The 19,354-nt window shown below is 32.5% G+C and overlaps 2 protein-coding genes, 1 long non-coding RNA gene and 1 other non-coding gene across 5 annotated transcripts; 2 read left to right on the top strand and 2 right to left on the bottom strand.

Annotated features, from left to right (window-relative positions):
* Positions 1-319: 319 nt before the first annotated feature.
* LOC114076986 lies at positions 320-2,320 on the bottom strand. The gene is made up of 2 exons (XR_003578072.1): positions 2,000-2,320; positions 320-853 (listed from the first exon to the last, which is right to left on the bottom strand). It is a non-coding gene; the product is annotated as an uncharacterized LOC114076986 (long non-coding RNA).
* A 2,862-nt stretch (positions 2,321-5,182) lies between these two features.
* TRNAG-GCC lies at positions 5,183-5,253 on the bottom strand. Its single transcript has one exon. It is a non-coding gene; the product is annotated as a tRNA-Gly (tRNA).
* A 2,168-nt stretch (positions 5,254-7,421) lies between these two features.
* LOC107015739 (dehydrogenase/reductase SDR family member 12-like) lies at positions 7,422-11,869 on the top strand. Of its 2 annotated transcripts, XM_015216132.2 has the most exons (10): positions 7,422-7,572; positions 7,646-7,707; positions 8,776-8,895; positions 9,011-9,110; positions 9,196-9,276; positions 9,390-9,439; positions 9,530-9,680; positions 9,755-9,811; positions 11,388-11,509; positions 11,583-11,869. In XM_015216132.2, exons 2-10 carry the CDS (start codon positions 7,682-7,684, stop codon positions 11,785-11,787), a joined length of 912 nt encoding a protein of 303 aa, XP_015071618.1. In that variant the 5' UTR covers positions 7,422-7,572; positions 7,646-7,681; the 3' UTR covers positions 11,788-11,869. The 2 variants fall into 2 exon arrangements, with proteins under 2 accessions (XP_015071618.1, XP_015071617.1); XM_015216131.2 differs by lacking the exon at positions 7,422-7,572 and having other exon boundaries at positions 7,594-7,707.
* Positions 11,870-13,906: 2,037 nt separating this feature from the next.
* Positions 13,907-18,686, top strand: LOC107015692 (dehydrogenase/reductase SDR family member 12-like). Its single transcript, XM_015216039.2, has 10 exons — positions 13,907-14,064; positions 14,137-14,198; positions 15,371-15,490; positions 15,608-15,707; positions 15,793-15,873; positions 15,987-16,036; positions 16,128-16,278; positions 16,353-16,409; positions 18,133-18,254; positions 18,326-18,686. The coding sequence occupies exons 1-10, from the start codon at positions 14,050-14,052 to the stop codon at positions 18,528-18,530; spliced, it is 963 nt and encodes a 320-aa protein (XP_015071525.1). The 5' UTR covers positions 13,907-14,049; the 3' UTR covers positions 18,531-18,686.
* Positions 18,687-19,354: the final 668 nt, after the last annotated feature.

Genomic DNA, 19,354 nt, shown 5'->3' with positions numbered 1-19,354 from the left:
GTGGCAACGAGTGTAATACACCACATAATGACGGAGCTACACTAGGTTGAGAGTGTCCAATTAGACACCATTCATCGAAAATTACATCACATATATAAGTACAATAATACTTTACATGATTAAAAAAAGACATTTCGAACATCGTAAAACAACAAAGGTTCTTAGCCTAGTTGGTTTCAGCAAAGCTGAGGCATTGATAACTAGTTATGGTGCGGCTTTGATTTCCCCATATTGATCAAACATGTGCTTCAAACTATGCCTGTCTACTTACTCTCAGCCATGAACCCCCTAGCTGGAGTGCTCAAGCAAATACATCAGATTTTGCTCAATTTTTCTGGAATAATACACTAGGAACAAAGAACAAACACTAGGTGTCTTGTGATATATTGTGCATTCCAGAAGAAGGAAGGTTAGGTTTCAGGTCGTTAAAGGATACTTCAAATGCTTTATTTGCTAATTTAGGGTGAAATTTCAGAACCTCTACAAGCCTATGTAGTTTATTCATGTGGAACAAATATTGCAAAAAGTTACATCCAGTTTTAGCATAAGGAATAAATAACTCTAATGTATGGAACAAAATGATTCAAATTCGGAAAATGGCGGAGCATCTGATTTTATGGAAGCCTAAACATGAAGACTCCAGCTTTTGGTTTGAGAACTGGACATGGCTTGGTGCCTTTTATTTCATTGTTCCTGAAGCGTTGATAGATGATGAAGCAGAAGTCACAACATATGTCACAAATAGGGAATGGAATTCGGAGAAACTTGAAGATAGCTTATCAGATGACACAGCTCAATACATTATTGAAAGCATCAAACCACCATTAGCCGAAGAAGGAAATGATATTGCTTACTGGACCATTGAAAACACAGGCAACTTTAGAATCAAGAGTGTAAGCTTAATCAACATGACATTTATCAACAATATTTGGGAAAAAAGAATGCCTATCAAGATAAGTATTTTCATGTGGAGAGTTTTGAGGGGAAGAATTTCTACGGATGATAATCTCAAAAGGATGCACATAAATATTGTTTCAAGATGTTGGTGTTGTGAATCTCACCAACAGGAAATAATGAGTCACATTTTTCTAACATCTCCTATAGCTACAAGGCTATGAATACAATTTTCTTTATGTGCATGTATTGCTATAGAAAAGGATGCAGCTTTCACAAGTAGTTACCACTTGGTGGAACAGTTCAATGACATCCAAAGTGAAGACAGTGTTGCGAATCATCCCTAGTTTCATTATTTGGGAGCTTTGGAAAAGAAGAAATTCTATAAGACATGTAAAAAATCTCTAACAGCAAATTGGCGTATCAAGTTCACCACTTGGATAAGATTCCCATGGATGAGTTTTATTCCAACAATTTGGACCGAAATGATCAAAAGACTTACCAACGATAGACCTAAACTTTACTATGCTAAAATTACATGAACTTTACCACCAACAGGCAGACTAAAGGTCAACACAGATGGAGCAAGTAGAGATAATAACCCTGGGAGGAGTTTATACAATTTCTACCTAAGAGGCGACAGAGGAAATCTGATTTTTGCTCAAGCAGAAAAGATTCATAGGACCACTAATACAGAATCAGAGATAATGACAATACCAGAAGCTACGAAATACCGTAAACAAATTAATCTTAACATTGAAAACCCCTGTGGGAGCTGGCATACATGGTAGAGGAAATACAAAAGTATATAGATACTACTCATGCTCAGATAACACATGTTTAGAGAAGGTAACCAATTAGCAGATTTCATAGCTAACCATGTTATGAACTATGAAGATTTGATACAATATACAACATTTCTAGAACTCCCAGTACAGGCCAAAAATATCCTAAATAGTGATAAATCTCATCTTTCAAATCTGAGAATTAAAACTAGAAGAATCAACCCGGTAAATAATTTGAGCACACAAACTCAATGACAAAGCAATCGATAGGACATGTGAATACCTCAGTACAAGTTCTCACAAATTAAGCTCAATCTTACCTAATTACAGTAGAGACGGTACAAATTTCCAAGGTGAAGGTGGAAGCTTTGATCAAATCCCTCGTGATACATTGAAAATTTGAGAGACGAGCTAGAAATCGACAAATGATAGAATATGGAGAAAAATTGAAAAACGAAATCGAGCATCAAAAGATTAACTTATCATTTCAATGAAGAAGTTGAAATCCCCTTTGAAACTATTGAGATAAAGTTGGTTATAAGAAGTTAATTTGCCTATGCTCGATACTGCCAGGAAAGATGGAGAAATCCCCTTTGAAAAACTCGAGTTTTGAGGGGATTTTTTTTTTAATTGAATCGACTTTTGATTTTTTTTTGCTTTTTCTTAAAAATTTAAATAACATTCAAAAGTAATTATATAATTTAAATTTAATAAGCAAATTCTACTATTTTATTTTTTTTTCTTTAAAGCTACTAAAAGTAATGTTGTTAATATGGGTCAGCCTACCACATCCGGATAACCGATATAAATTTTGATATTTACGTATCAGATCTGGCTAGCTCAATTTTGGAGTGAGCCAGAAATATTTGGACCAACTCACATGTACGTGGGTTACAGGTTTGCGGGGCCAGCCCACTTTTTAAAAAGTTATATATATTTTTTATAGTTATTAAGTTAAATTATAAATTATAATTTAAAAATATTATTATAAATATCGACAAAACAATATTACGTGATGTTAATGTTACTACTTGTAAATCAAATCAATAAATAAAATTATCTTTATAATATTTATTAATTTTTTAAAAAGTAAAAGTATAAATCTATATATATATATAAATCTGAATCTTGATCCGCTGATGTGGCGCCCTCCAATGGCCAGCATTTGCCAATATCTATTTTTATCTTTTTCNGTACAATCATTGATTTGAGAATGCAAGAAATATATTTGAAATGAAACATATTATCAGAGTATTCAATTTAATTAACTTTTGAATTTTATTATTCTATACACATAATATGTGAAGATGTTTATTATCTATCAAATATTTTTACGTAGTTTATATGAATCTTTTATCTTTATATTTCATATAAAAGATATAGATTAAAATATAGTAAACGAGTTAATAATTTTTTTGAAAAAACATATTCTCATTCGAGGTTGATTATATTGAAATTTAATAATAGCGTAACATTTTGGATAACATCCTTAAAAAACAAATTTGACAAATGATAACAATTATCTTTGATATAGGTGTAGCTAAAGAATCTAAAATACCAATAGATGTGATTCATGCAAAAATCATACAAATTTAAATAGTATATTTGAAAAAGGAACAAAAACGATTGAAAAATGAAATATTCAAATGAGTTTTATCATATCAATATGAAAAAGGATAACAAGACGTGTAGATGTATTTTATTAGTATTTTTCAGTTATTTATAATATAATTCTTATGTATTCAAGAAAAAAATTACATCGGAGTATATGTTGTAATATAAAGATTCAAACTCATTGATATTCCAATAAAATGTAGAAAGTGACATATTAACCACATGTCCAAACAAAAAAATTACTAAGAAAATATATATTGACATTTGACATATTGATTAATAATGTACTATCCCTCATTTAATAGATTATAGATGTTAAATTTGTTAAGTTTCATTTCAACCGTCATCTCAAAACGATATTCATAATTAATATATAAGTAAAAAAAATAAAGTGATAATATTACGTTTGAAAATAAAGAGAGCTATAGAATTAATTAAAAAAAGTAATCCTTTAATATTTATTTTAAAGACCGCGCGAAGCGCGGCCAAATTCCCTAGTATCTAAATAGAAATATTAACCTAATTGTTTTGAGTATGGACTATCTTTAGTTTTAATATGTTATATATTTTAATTACTTTTTATCGGCCCACGAGCCACCCCTACCTATATTTCTCAAGCTCCATAAATTAGCAGACTTATTCAGGCCGGGCTAAAAAATATTTTCTTAAATGGGCTCCAAAAATCTTATCCATTAGATCATGATTTAGGCCAGGTCCGCCCGACGAGCCTAGTCTATATTGACGGCTCTAACTAAAAGTGATAAAGGCTCCATATAAAATTTCTTTTAATATCACTCGTTTAATTGTACTTTTAATTTTTCACATTTCGTTGTTAGTTATCAATGGTTCGTGAAATATTGAATTGTACTTTAAATTTTTCACGTTTCATTGTTAGTTATCAATGGTTCGTGAAATATTGAAGCATAAAAGAGATTTGATTCTAAACTAAATATTTTCTTTGTTCATTCACATCCTATTAAATAAACATGAATACTAAAACTAAATATTTGTAGTTGATTTATATTTTTTAGTATAATGTTTAATTAAGAAAATTAATCATTAATATTACGTAGTTTGATTTACAAATTTTAATGCACCTATTTATTAAAGGAATAATTGCATATAATAGCAAACTTATAATCTAAAATAAATGGAGTAGCTACTGTTTGATTTAATTATGTCTCATAGCAAACGTTTGTCTATATAACTAACCTGCAAGTAATATGACGACAACCTTTACTAAGTTGAACAAAAGAGCGACACTTAGGTTACCTCTGCCATTTTTCACCCTCAGCAAGCTTACCAAAAGCGACGTTGTCTTCATCTCTCAAAGCCCCACTCTCCTCGCATTGAAATCCAGCATGCCATGGAATCTTGCACTGGAAGCAAAATAATCTCTTGCAATTTGGGCACTTTGATCCCGTCGCAACGCCACCGCCTTCATCCAAAATTAAAGCACATCAGATCATATTAGGGTAGTAACACCGCGTCAACCCTAAAACAAAGTACTTACACAACTTTTCAGACCACTTATCAAATAGATCGGAATCCACAATATTCCGGCAACCGATTGGGTCCAAAAATTGGTTACAATTCGGAAACGGACAAGGAATTTCGACGATATTGTCAACTGACGGAAATGTATGTGACGGATGAACGCAGAAATTTTTGTTCTTAAATTTTGTACTAAGGCCAGCGAATTATACTTCGATTTAATATTTAATTGTATACACAAATTATACAATGCTTTTCTGGCTACATACTCTACACCACATAATGTGATAGTGGTGCTACGAGTTTGCCAAATTTTTCTACACAAGTAATAATATATTAATTGATTAGTTTAAATCAGTAATAATATATTAATCGGTTTGTCTAAAAATAATAATTGCACCAGCCGGGAATCGAACCCGGGTCTGTACCGTGGCAGGGTACTATTCTACCACTAGACCACTGGTGCACTTGTTGATTAGCGATTGGTCATTATTAAATTTAATTATTGATGATCTATCTGTTCACATGCCTTATTTCATCACACTTTAATAACTACGAGCTAAAAGAGTTGCTTTTAATCATATGCGTAACATATAGAACATTTTACGAGATTTCACATTATAAAATAAATTTTGAATACAAATTGCTTTCTACTCTAGTTTCCTTTTCTACGTTCTTAAGCATTTTGTGTATATCGTGAGTTTAGTACATTTTTATTTTCAATAGTTTACTTTTTCTCATCTATTTAGTTTGACGTATGATATACACGATTTTATTCATTCAACACTTAACTGTGAGTTGCTACATCCAATAATAATCGAAACACTTTTTTTTTTTTGAGAAAACTATATTAATAGCACAAAATCCTGAGTACATGATACAAAAAAATTTAAAGAAAAAAAGGAACTTATATATGATTTAGAACTCTTGTTGAAGACTAATAAAGTATGGTCCAAATTGACGAGAGAGAGTTGCTCGAATGGTAAACACCTCTCACTTTCAATTCGAAGATTACAAATTCGAATCACTAAGAAAGCAAAAGAGGTAGGAACTCCTTGAAAGGGTTAAAAAAACATGGTCCAAAATAGAGTTCTTCTTAAATAAGCAAAAGCCCCACACCATGTGTGAACTTTTAGATGTCATACTGATGCATCAAATCAACTATTCAAATTTTAAAAATATATTGCTCATATCAAAATTAATAAGACTCAAGGTTTTAAATTTCATTTTTTTGTTCCAGATAAAGTCTTAATATAAATAGCGGAGAGTATGATAAAAATAATAACAATTATGAATTATCCTGAAATTAAAGAAAAATATACAACAATTTAATTTTGGTGCAAGGAATTAAATAAAATTGCAGAGGTTTACGTGCATAAACGACTCTCTAGGCTTACCAAAAAGACTGTTGCGTTAGGCCCCCTAGGCCTCGTTTTTTTTCTTCTTAAAACAATAATAATTTGTTTAAATTTTTTCTTAGTAATATTCGTAGGAAATATAATTTTTTCATACAAAAGGAAGAATTATAAAAGTCCTACAAATATAAAATATTATTTCTAAAAAAAGAGTTAAATGAATTAACTTAGGGAAAAAAATATATCTCAAATTATCGTAACAGAATTAGAGTATATATACCTTTTGTATTAACAAATATACACGTGTCGTAATTTCATTCATTAATCTGATATTACTTAAATATCAAATGATAAAATTATGCTACACATTCCTATTTAATCTTCTATTAACGTGAAGGACATATATACTTTTGAGCAACTCGAATATTTTAAAAATATGACAAAAGAATATATCTGTATTTTTTTCCTATAAGGAAAAGGGTCTGATATACCCCTCAACTTTGTCATTTGGAGCTGATATACCCTTCGTTATAAAAGTGGCTCATATATGCCCTTACCGTTATACAAACGGCTCACATATACCCCTGCCGTTAGAAAATGGCTCACATATACCCTTCATTTAACAGAAGTTAAAAGATTAGTTTTAAATTTATATTTATTACTTCTAATTTTTTTAAAAAAATTATTTAGGGGTATATATGATTCTTCTATCAAAGTTCAAGGTATATTTTAATTTTTTTCATACATAAATTATTTTTTGACTTCTTTTATTATAATTATTTGAGTTTCTTATTTTGTTTTTTTCTTTCATTCCTTAGTTTAAAGAAAAAAATTAAACTATTTTTTTGTGTGTATTGTAATTTAATTTCGTATTCGAAGAAAAAATTTGGTCATCTACAATAAGTTTTACAAGAATATTAGAGAAACATAAATAAATTTGATTATCAAAATAATAATTATAAATTAGTCATTGGAACAAAAAAAAGTCAAAAAAAATATGTTTGACGAGGATTAAATTTACTCATATGAGATTATATTTTTTAGAAAAAAATAGTAAAAATTTAGATTAAAATTATCTTTTTTTCATTTCCGTTAGAGGAAAAGGGTATATGTGAGCCATTTGTTTACAAGTAAGGATATATATGAGCCACTTTCATAACAAAGGATATATATCGGCTTTAAATGACAAAGTTGAAGAATATATAGCTCTTTCTCTTCCTATAATATATGAGTCCTTTGTATAAGCGGAAGGGTACATGAGGCCCTTTTTTCCCTTTTGATTTTATTATATTCTGAGCCGGCAGTCTGTACGTGGAGGAAGACAAGCCATGTAGACTCCGAGAAAACCCTTTATAAAGATGAAAATTCATTGCTTCAAATTCAAATTCAAATTTTAAATTTGCAATCTTCTCATCATTTTTATTGTCAAGGTAGACACCTATATTTTCATTTCACTTTTTCTCTCTCTTACATTTGGTTTGATTTTTGCTGATCCAAATGCAGAAATTGAGAGCTTCGGTATTTGGGCTTAATGGAAATATGAATTTTACTAAATCTGCTTTTTCGTAAGTATTCTTATTTTATTTGGAATATATAATTTATTTTTTACTAATTGATTTTAGAACAATTAGGAAAGTATATGATAATAATATTGAATTAGTTATGCTGAAAATATTATCTTTCGTATTCATGGTTTGATTTGGTGTATGAAGCATAGTTCAGTGTTTAATCATGCTTATTCATGTATTAACAATATCGTAGTTTTTTACGCATTAGTTAATAGTTATACGACCTACTCCTATCAGAGAATTAGATAATAGCGTGACTAATATATGTATTATTCTATTATATTAATCCTAATAACTGAGTTTTAGATTTATTATTTAATAATTTTCTTGAACACTACTTTAAACAAAAGTTATTGAGTTCGTTTGAACAATACCCTTTCCCTTGCTTACAAAGCTACATGTTGATAGAAGAGTAATTATTATTTAGATTTTGCTTATGAGTTGCAGCATGAGTAAACTTGAATGCCTGTGATTATACAATAGGATGATGACTAATTTGTTACTGTTTACAGTTGTGTCTTTGGATATTGACTTTTGGCTAGGCAAATCAAGCTGATAATTCTTTTTTTTTTTTTTTTGGCATTTGGTAAAGTGAAAATTTATGTGGGAAATTGTCATTTGCCTTATGGTTTTTTTTTGAGCAACTTGTTCTTGGAGAACTTAATAAGGATGTATGTCGAAAAGGCTTTTTTTTAATCTTTTGAGCCATGAAATTTGCTGTTATAGTTGTGGGTTGAGTCAAGTTTAAGAAATGGATAGGTGTATCTAAGGATTAGCAAATAACCTTGATTTGTTTTTGTGATCTAGTTGCATTCCTCCCCCTTCTATTGAAAGTAAGTGAAAATTGGTAATCGAATTTAGTTACGTCATTAGGATAGTATAAGAAAAAAAGGGTGGCCCGCGCATGAAGCATCCCGCGTTCACTCAGAGGGGTTGTGACGTAGGCAGCCTACCTTGTCAAACCCGTGACATATAGGTCATAACAAGACAATTTACTGTTGCTCCAAGTCTCCCCTTCAGTTTCAAGGATACGATAAGTTGATCTTTGGCAATAATTGAATTTAGGGAACATGCAACGAATTTCAATCCAGAAGATATGCAAGTTCAAATGGAAGGAAAGAATTGCATTGTCACAGGTGCAAATTCCGGCATAGGTTTCGCAACTGCTGAGTGTCTCGCTTCACGGTGCTTATCTTACCTTAAGTTCTTCTTCTCAGAGAGTTGGCATTGTGAGATCAAATTCAAGAACTATACTTTGTTCCAGGTGTCACTAACAGCTATGTCTTTTGAATGTTTCAAGTGGGGCAACCGTCTACATGGTATTCCGTAATAAAGAGAGGGGAGAGGCTGCTCTTACCAAAATTCACTCAAACACGGGAAATAAAAATGTCTACTTGGAGGTAGTTCTTGCTTCTATTATCTGAATTGGTGTGAGACGATGTTCTAAAGTTCGGTTTATTGGTTACTTCTGTTTCGAATTGGCAGGTCTGTGATATCTCATCAGTCAATGATGTCAAATCCTTCACTTCCAGGTTTTGTTCAAAAGATGTGCCTGTACATGTCCTGGTGTTATACCTTTCTCATTTGTGAACATTTTCATTGGACACCATTTAATGATCTTCTTAGATAATTGCATTTCTTCTTGACCAGTTTATTTTTTTTCATATATATATGAAAAGGTTAATAATGCTGGCCTGCTTGAAGCTAATCGTGTCATCACACCAGAAGGGTAGGCAGGCTTATGTTTAATGCTTTCATTAAAACTCTCATATACGACTGGTCAATGGTTAATGATATCCTTTTATAATCTAAAAAACAGATATGAGCTGAGTTTTGCTACAAATGTTCTTGGAACTTACACCTTGACTGAGTTGATGTTACCACTCCACGAGAAGGCTGCACCTGATGCTCGTGTTATCACAGTTTCCTCTGGTGGAATGTACAAATCTCCATTGACTACTGATTTACAGGTAAAAAAAAATTCTCAATCTCTCAATACCTTGATCTTGCTAGAAAACTTATTATCTGATAAACCATATTGCAGTTTAGTGGTGACACATTTGATGGGGTGGTACAGTATGGTCGGAACAAGAGAATTCAGGTAAAATAATAATGGTCTTGGAAAAACGTACTTGTAAGAAAATTGTTGTGGAAAGTAATTTTGAATATTCTAGAATTACTAAGTGCACGCATTTGATGTTATTTATGTGATTTTTAGGACATTAATGTGAATGGTGCATAGCCTGTATTCTTACTAAGTGCATGCTTTTAAGTTATTATTGTGGTTAAGTTCATAATGTTAGCGTCAATGCATTTAGTAAGCGCGAGTCTAGAAGACTCTATTGGCACCTATAGAAACCTTCCTTGTAATGTTGTTATGCTAGAGTGAAGTGTTTTTAATGATAGACGTGAGCTTGATGACTATCTCTCTCTTCCATCCTCTTTCTCCACCTTATGATACTATGAAGAACATGCCTTATATTTGGATGTTTCCTCCATAAAGCTATTTGCTATGGTCTGTGTAAACATTATTCCAAAATGATGCTTTTCATTTTCTGTTTTTATTGAGTTATAGATCCAACAGAAACAAGTGATATTCCTCCCCTATTTTAACATAAAGGTCTGCTCCTTGATATATAAATATCTTCATTCTTTTTTCCGGATACCTCTATGTGATTTCAGTATCTTTTTCATGTTTAAATTCTGTGCTTGAGGTATGGTCTGAGTACTTCTTTTTGTAACTGATGCACCACTCTTCACACAATCCGGTGTTTTCGTGGCCTTTGATACTGATGTCATGAATCTCTCTGCATTTCATGCAAACTCTCTTTGGATGGACAACATGACTTAACAGACTCATGTATGCATGCCAGTTTACTAGCACTAATAAGTCTCTTTGGAATGTGTGTATGTGTGGCAGCATGACTTTTCTTCATGAAGTGATATCCTGATTTCATATACCTAGCTTATGAGTACGCTGTAACAACGTACCTAGTTCCTACTGATATCTTAATGATCATTTAAAAGATGTGTATTTTCATCTTTGTTAGCTATGGTCTTTTGTCTCCCTCATTCCTAGACAACTTTTTTTCAGTCTAATCCTACAGCATATTGAAATTTTGATTTGTTGATCCCAGTTGAGGCCTTTACCTTGGTCACAAACGAATTCTGCAATGCCACTCGTATGGTTTCTTCCAAGGAATAAGTTGATGATGGAATCTCCTCAAGTCACATGGACAAATATAGTGCATTTTAATCCATCTTGCTAGGACATCAAATCCTTCACCCCGAGTTAATATTTAAAGTGAACCCGTCGATAAAGTAGGGAGTAATCCTTTCTGACTTTTTACAGAGGAACAGCTTTAGAGTTCTTCCATTCATTATGTTTTAGAACTAAGTAAAAAAGCTTACTACTTGGTCATGAGTCTACAAAACATTTGTCCGTCCTTTACATTTTGTATGTGGGCTTCTTCGTATCTGGTGTAGTATCGATAAGCAGGATGTACAGACATGTAATGATCCTCCGATCAACAAATGATATCAGGAAAGTTTCGTTCATATATCTTGCTTGTTTGCTCCCCATCTAAACTACAACTCTCTCTACTCTCTAGAACGAAATCATATCATGTTCGTCAAAGCTGCCTTCAACTCAATGGATTGTATATCTTTCATTTCAGATTGCACTGACAGAAAAATGGGCTGAAAATTACAAGGATAAAGGTGTTGGTTTCTACTCTATGCATCCAGGGTGGGCCGAGACGCCTGGAGTAGCCAAGAGTTTGCCAGATTTTTCTAAATCGGAAGTTAATCGTCTTGATACACGATCCTTGCTTTAATATAAGTTATGATACATGAAATTTTATGCTTTGTAGGTATGAAGGTAAACTTAGAAGTAGTGAGGAAGGTGCAGATACAGTTATCTGGTTGGCATTACAACCAAAAGAGAAGTTGGTTCCTGGGGCATTTTATTTTGACAGAGCTGAAGCACCAAAACATCTGCCATTAACAGGCACCAAGAACTCTCATTCTGCTATAGATTCCATAGTTGAGAAATTTGGGTCTTTTGCTGGCTTATAAGGAGGATATAGGAAAAATTACTAATTTGGATGGATACCTTTTTACTTAATAAATAATTACTGATTTTAGCGGTAATTTTTTATTTATTATTATTTATAGCNTAACAATAAAAAATTTCTATAATAAAATAAAATAAAATATTTTCCTAAACTATATATTTACTACTCTATATAAACTATTTTAAATTGCATTATATTAGATTCTCAAAGTATTTGAGTGCAAAAAATAGTCATATTAATGATGTAACTTGATGTTGAGTTCTTAAAAGATAAATCATATTACCTTGTTACGTTAAAAATGTTCAAAATATTATTTTATCTGGAAAAAAAACTATTTTACTAACAAGGTTTTTATAATATTTTATTAATATAACGTTTAATTCCATATGTGCATTCAGATATTGAAAACAAACTGTCCCAATAATTTAGTGTTTAGATTCAGAGACAGTATTTTAATATTCAGATGTTTATTCAGATTTACACATCTAGATCTTAATGCACATCTTAATATTTAAATGTGTATTCAAATTCAAACGTCTTAATCTTAATGGATACAAATGAGACATTGTCACTACTTGTTAATCAAATTCACAAATAAAATTATCTTTATAATATTTAGAAAAAAAACAAGTACCTGTTAGACTATAACCGAAATCCCAAAGACACACCTTATTAAGGTCGTATTACCCCCTGAACTTATTTTTTTTTTTTGTAATTTTGTGTACCTCTTTGGCTTACGTGGCATCAAAATATCTTTGACGCGCCTCAATTGCGTGGAGTCACATAGAGTGCCACATAAGACAAAAGGTGTATAAAATTATAAAAAAAAAAAAAATTCAGGGGTAATAGAACCTTAGTTTAGTTAAGATGTGTCTCTGAAATTTTGGTCATAGGGGTACTTGTGCATTTTTCTTAATATTTATTAAGTTTTTTTTTCAACTAAAAGTATAAATATCTAAATAGAAATATTAACCTAATTATTTTGATTTTGCACTCTCTTTATTTTAAATTTTAATATTATATTATATTTTTAAATTAATTTTTATTGGCCCACGGGCCGGCCCTACCAATATTTCTCAAGCCCCCCAAATGAGCAGGCTTATTCAGGCCGGGCTAAAAAGCCCTTTTCTTAAATGGGCTCCTAAAATCTTAGCCCAGCCCTATTAAATCCCGGGTTAGGCCAGGTCGGCCCAACGGGCTTAGCCCATATTGACGGCTCTAATAATAGCAAACTAATAACCTAAAATAAATAGAGTAGTTGGAGTTTGATTTAATTGTGCTCCATAGCAAACGTTTGCAAAAAATTGCCAGACACCTCTCTCCCAAATATCTCTCTTGCCACTCTCCTCCAATCTCTCGCTCGCTTCCTCACTTTTTATACAAACACAAATGTATAAAAAATTGTTTCTAATTGTATAAAGCACAGAAAATTGTATAAATACATATATTTTTGTTCCCCTCTCTCCCCTCTTCCAGATCTTGCTCGCCACCCTCGCCTTTCTCACCTATACAAACAGAAGTGAAATGTATAAATTGTAATTCTGTTTGTATAAAGCGTGAGAAAATTGTATATACACATGCAAGTACATATATTTTCGTCCTATACACTTATAATTATACAATGAAAATACTCCCCTGTCCAGTTTCTTTTGCCTTTCTCTCTTTCTCGTTTTTATACAATTTTTAAATTGTATCTAATTTCTCTCTTTCTCGTTTTATACAGTTCGATTCAATTGTATATTCCTTGTCAAGTCTCTTTTGTCTTTCTCTCAAACTCATTTTATACGAATTCAAATTGTATATAATCGTTCTATACACTTATAATGATACAATTTGTTAAGTGTTTTTCTCTTTTTTTGTTTTATACACTTCGTTTTATACAATTTGTTTCAACTGCATATGTATAACGAATTATACAGTTTCTGTGTTTGCTATGGAGCGCAACTATGCAAACTTTGCTATAGCATACAAATAAAAAATTTTAGTTTGCTATACGTAAAAATTGTCCTCTTATTTATATAAAAATGATCAAACTCATATAAAAAATATATATTGACTATACATTATTATATGATTTGAATATAGTTTACCAATACCTACGGGCCGGAAGTGTTTACGTGGAGGAAGACAAGCCATGAAGCAAAAAATAGGGAAATTTATACACTGAGAGAGAAGTCTTTATAAAGACGGAAATCCATTGCTGTAAATTCAAATTCAAATTCAAAATTTTGATTTTGCAGTGTCTGTAACTTCAATTCTCATCATGTTTATTGTTAAGGTAGACACGTTTTTTTCATTTCACTTTTTCTCTCTCTTACATTTGGTTTGATTTTTGCTGATCCAAATGCAGACATTGAGAGCTTCGGTATTTGGGCTTTATGGATATATGAATTTCACTAAATCTGCTTTTTCGTAAGTATATTATTTTATTTGAAGTCGGATCTTATATATCCTAATTACAGTAAGTCATAATTTTAATTTTATGGGTTATTGATTTTAGAACAATTCGTAGAGTGTATGATAATAGTACTGAACAGTGTGTGTTAGTTATGCTGGAAATAGTTATCTTGAAATTATTTCGTGTTCACGGTTTGATTTGGTGTATTAAATATAGTTCAGTCTTTAATCATTGCTTATTCATGTAGTCATTGCTTATGCATTAGTTAATTACCACCTAGTGAGTAGTGAATAGGATGTATAACTAGGGATTAGATAATGGCGTGATAATACATGCATTATTTTTTCATTACATCGATCCTAATAACTGAGTTTTAAATTTGTTAATTAATGATATTTTTTTTGGTACTATTTGAACAAAAGTTATTGAATTCGGGGGCTTCTTACTCATCCCTTGCTTACAAAGCTAGATGTTGATTGAAGAGTAATCATCACTTAGATTTTGCTTATGAGTTGCAGCATGGCTAGATTTGACTGTCTAAGAATTTCTGATTATACAGTAGGATGATGACTAATTTGTTACTGGTTACTGTTGTGTCTTTGGATATTGACTTTTGGCTAGGCAAATCAGGCTGATAATTCCTGTTTTTTTTTTTTGGCATTTGGTGAAGTGAAATTTTAAGTGGGGAATTTTCATTTGCCTAATGGTTTTGTTTGAGCAACTTGTTCTTGGAGGATTTAAAAAGGAAGTATGTCAAAAGGGCTTTTTTAATCTTTTGAGGCTTGGAATTTAATTCTACATTTGAGGGTTGAGTCAAGTTCAATAAATGGATGGATGGATCTCAGATTAGCAAAAAATCTTGATTTGTTTTTGTGATCAAGTTACATTTTTCCCCTTCTACTGAATGTATTTGAAAAGTGATAAGGAATTTAGTTACATCATGAGGTAGTATAAAAAAAGGGTAGCCCTGTGCATGAAGCATCTCGCGTTCACTCAGAGTCCGGGGAGGGTCCAAACTCGAGGGTAGTGATGTAGGCAGCCTACCTTGTCAAAATGTCAATGGATGTTTCCACTGCTAAAACCCGTGACATATAGGTTTACACCGAGACAATTTTACTATTGCTCCAAGAGTTCCCTTCAGTTTCAAGGATACGATAAGTTAATTTTTGGCAATAATTGAATTTAGGGAACATGCAAAGAATTTCAAGCCAGAAGATATGCAAGTTCAAATGGAAGGAAAGAATTGCATTGTCACAGGTGCAAATTCCGGCATAGGTTTTGCAACTGCTGAGGGTCTCGCTTCACGGTGCTTATCTTACCTTAAGTTCTTCTTTCTCAGAGAGTTGGCATTAAGAGATCAAATTCAAGAACTATACTTTTGTTCCAGGTATCACTAACAGATATGTCTTTTGAATGTTTCAAGTGGGGCAACTGTCTACATGGTATGCCGTAATAAAGAGAGGGGAGAGGCTGCTCTTACAAAAATTCACTCTAACACGGGAAATAAAAATGTCTACTTGGAGGTAGTTCTTGCTTCTATAATCTGAATTGGTGTGGGACGATGTTCTAAAGTTCGGTTTATTGGTTACTTCTGTTTCAAATTGGCAGGTCTGTGATATCTCATCAGTCAATGATGTCAAATCCTTCACTTCCAGGTTTTGTTCAAAAGATGTGCCTGTACATGTCCTGGTATTATACCTTTTCTCATTTGTGAACATTTTCATTGGACACCATCTAATGATCTTCTTAGAAGATTGTGATTCTTCTTGACCAGTTAATTTTTTTCATATATATATGAAAAGGTTAATAATGCTGGCCTGCTTGAAGCTAATCGTGTCATCACACCAGAAGGGTAGGCAGGCTTATGTTTAATGCTTTCATAAAAACTCTCATTGTATGACTGGTCAACGGTTAATGATATCCTTTTATAATCTAAAAATCAGATATGAGCTGAGTTTTGCTACAAATGTTCTTGGAACTTACACCTTGACTGAGTTGATGTTGCCACTCCTCGAGAAGGCCGCACCTGATGCTCGTGTTATCACAGTTTCCTCGGGTGGAATGTACACATCTCCATTGACTACTGATTTACAGGTAGAAGGAATTTCTCAATTTCTTTATACCTTGATCTTGCTATAAAACTTATTATCTGATAAATCATACTGCAGTTTAGTGGTGACACGTTTGATGGGGTGGTACAGTATGCTCGGAACAAGAGAATTCAGGTACAATAATAATGGTCCTGGAAAACGTACTTGTAAGAACATTGTTGTTGGAAAGTAATTTTGAATACTCTAGAATCACTTAGTGTTAGTGTCAATGCATTTAGTAAGCGCGAGTCTAGAAGACTCTATTGGCACCTATAAAAACCTCCCTTGTAATGTTGTTATGTTAGAGTGAAGTATTTTTAATGATAAACGTGAGCTTAATGTCAATCTCCCTCTTCCACCCTCTTTTTCCACCTTATGATACTATGAAGAACCTGCCTTATATTTGAGTGTTTCCTCCATTAAGCTATTTGCTATGAAGTACGCATAAAAATTATTCCGAAATTCTGCTTGTCGTTTTCTGTTTCTTATTGAGTTATAGATCCAACAGAAACAAGTGATATTCCTCCCCTATTTTTAACATAAAGGTTTGCTCCTTGATATATTGATATATAAATATCATTCTTGGCGTAAAAAACCTAAAAGTACTGGTTCATTACAATTGGCATGAGGTTATTGCATCTCTTAAGAGTATATTTTGCTATAATATATTTGAAGTTTCATCAAAGAAGTTTGTTGAAGTTCCATGAACAATCTCCCTCCAGCATCTCCTATTTATAAAGAAATTTGTTGTTATTCAGTCCCTTCTTTTTTTAAAAAACAAGAAAGAAGCTAGGAACTTTCTCTAGAATGTAAGATTCAAAGGTTGGAAGGTTTTCTTCATTCTTTTTTCCAGATACTTCTATGTGATTTCAGTATCTTTTTTCATGTTTAAATTCTGTGCTTGAGGTATGGTCTGAGTACTTTTTCTTTTCTGACTAATGCACCGCTCTTCACACAATCCGTTGTTTTGTTGGCCTTTGATACTGACGTTATGAATCTGTCTGCATTTCATGCAAACTCTCTTTGGATGGACAACATGACTTAACAGACTCATGTATGCATGTCAGTTTACTAGCACTAGTAAGTCTCTTTGGAATGTGTGTGTGTGTTTGTGTGCAGCTGCATGACTTTTATTCATGAAGTCCTGATTTCATTTACCTAGCTTATAAATATGCTGAGAACAAGGCTCCGACTGATATCTTCATGATCATTTAAAACTTAAAAGATATGTATTTCATCTTTGATAGCTATGGTCTTTTGTCTCCCTCATTCCTAGACAACATCTTTTCAGTCTCATTCTACAGCAAATTGAAATTTTGATTTGTTGATCCCAGTTAAGGCCTCTACCTTGGTCACAACCTGAATTCTGCAATGCCACTCATATGGTTTCTTCCAAGAAATTAGTTGATGATGGAATCTCCTCAAGTCACATAGTGCATTTTTATCCTTCTTGCTAGGACATCAAATCCTTCAGTGCGAGATAATTTTCGTCAACAAAATAGGGAGTAATCCTTTCTGACTTTTTACAGCAGAACAGCTTTAGAGTTCTTCCATTCATTTTGTTTCAGAACTCAGTGAAAAGGTTTACTACTTGGTCATGACTCATGAGTCTACAAAACATTTTTCCGTCCTTTACATTTTGTATGTCGTTTTCTTCGTATTTGGTGTAGTATCGATAAGCAGGATGTACAGACATGTAATGATCGTCCAATCAACAACTGTATATCAGGAAAGTTTTGTTCATATATCTTTGCTTGTTTGCTCCCCATCTAAACTACAACTCTCTCTACTTGAACGAAACCATGTCATGTTCGTCAAAGCTTCCTTCAACTCAATGGATGTATATCTTTCATTTCAGATTGCACTGACAGAAAAATGGGCTGAAAAGTATAAGGATAAAGGTGTTGGTTTCTACTCCATGCATCCAGGGTGGGCCGAGACTCCTGGGGTAGCCAAGAGTTTGCCAGATTTTTCTAAATCGTAAGTTATCGTCTTGATACATGATCCTTGCTTTAGTAATTGTCATGATATCTGAAATTTATGTTTTATAGGTTTGAAGGAAAACTTAGAAGTAGTGAGGAAGGTGCAGATACAGTTATCTGGTTGGCATTACAACCAAAAGAGAAGTTGGTTCCTGGGGCATTTTATTTTGACAGAGCTGAAGCACCAAAACATCTGCCATTAACAGGCACCAAGAACTCTCATTCTGCCATAGACTCCATAGTTGAGAAACTTAGGTCTTTTGCTGGCTTATAAGGAGGATATTAGAAAAGTTAGTTGGACGGATACCTTTTAATAAGTAATTACTGATTTTAGCGATACTTTTTATTAATTACTATGGGAAAAGGGACGGATTTAATCCCGAACTTTAATAAAAGGTACATATATACCCTCCGTTGTACTATGGTAAACGAGATCATACAGGATCTGATGGCACTACATGGTGGTGGTATTGAAAGAATGCTTAATGAGTCGCAATAGGCTCAAAAACAGTGTCAAGCTTCTCAAGGAATCCAAAGAGGTGGTGGCCAATATCATGGACAGGATTTCACTTCATCAAAGGGACTAGATCAATATGAGCAGGGAACTTTGTTTCCATTAAACCAATCAATGTTCCTAATATCTAATTTATCCGACGACTATGTTTTTGTTTTTACAAAACGTCTGTAGGCTCCTACTACTACGTAGTTTAGTTGTTGTCTTTCTAGCTATTAGCTATATGAAAATCAAGTTTATTTGTGTTATTGCCCCAAGTGAACGGACTAAATATCGTGTTACTTTGATAGTTTTCACTTTTCTGATGAGTTCTTAACAAATTCACTTCCATTGGCTATGTTTTAGATATGGAATTTATAGTATTTTGATATAGAAGATCGAGTCTAATTTGTGGCTTCAAAAGATTTGAAGAGGATAGAGCCAAGGAATTTTAGATAATAATATTATACATGAAGATTCATGCAACAGGACATACATATGCATATAACAGAAATTCCTATTTGTCCCACACCGTTTGTGGAGCTTCTTTAATCTTTGTTTTAATTGTATTGTCTGCTATTATAGTGCATCTCGACTGCAAGACG

This window comes from Solanum pennellii, chromosome 4, assembly GCF_001406875.1.
Source record: "Solanum pennellii chromosome 4, SPENNV200".
NCBI lineage: Eukaryota > Viridiplantae > Streptophyta > Magnoliopsida > Solanales > Solanaceae > Solanum > Solanum pennellii.
The sequence above is the reverse complement of the archived record's forward strand: the minus strand, read 5'-3'. Positions and strand labels throughout refer to the sequence as shown.

Coding starts and splice junctions, on each gene's coding strand:
- LOC107015739 (XM_015216131.2), top strand. CDS start 7,640: ATGCAGAAATTGAGAGCTTCGGTATTTGGGCTTAATGGAAATATGAAT. Junction 7,708..8,775: donor TTTACTAAATCTGCTTTTTC/GTAAGTATTCTT, acceptor AATTGAATTTAG/GGAACATGCAACGAATTTCA. Junction 9,277..9,389: donor ATGTGCCTGTACATGTCCTG/GTGTTATACCTT, acceptor ATATATGAAAAG/GTTAATAATGCTGGCCTGCT.
- LOC107015692 (XM_015216039.2), top strand. Junction 15,491..15,607: donor GCTGAGGGTCTCGCTTCACG/GTGCTTATCTTA, acceptor GAATGTTTCAAG/TGGGGCAACTGTCTACATGG. Junction 18,255..18,325: donor TTGCCAGATTTTTCTAAATC/GTAAGTTATCGT, acceptor TATGTTTTATAG/GTTTGAAGGAAAACTTAGAA.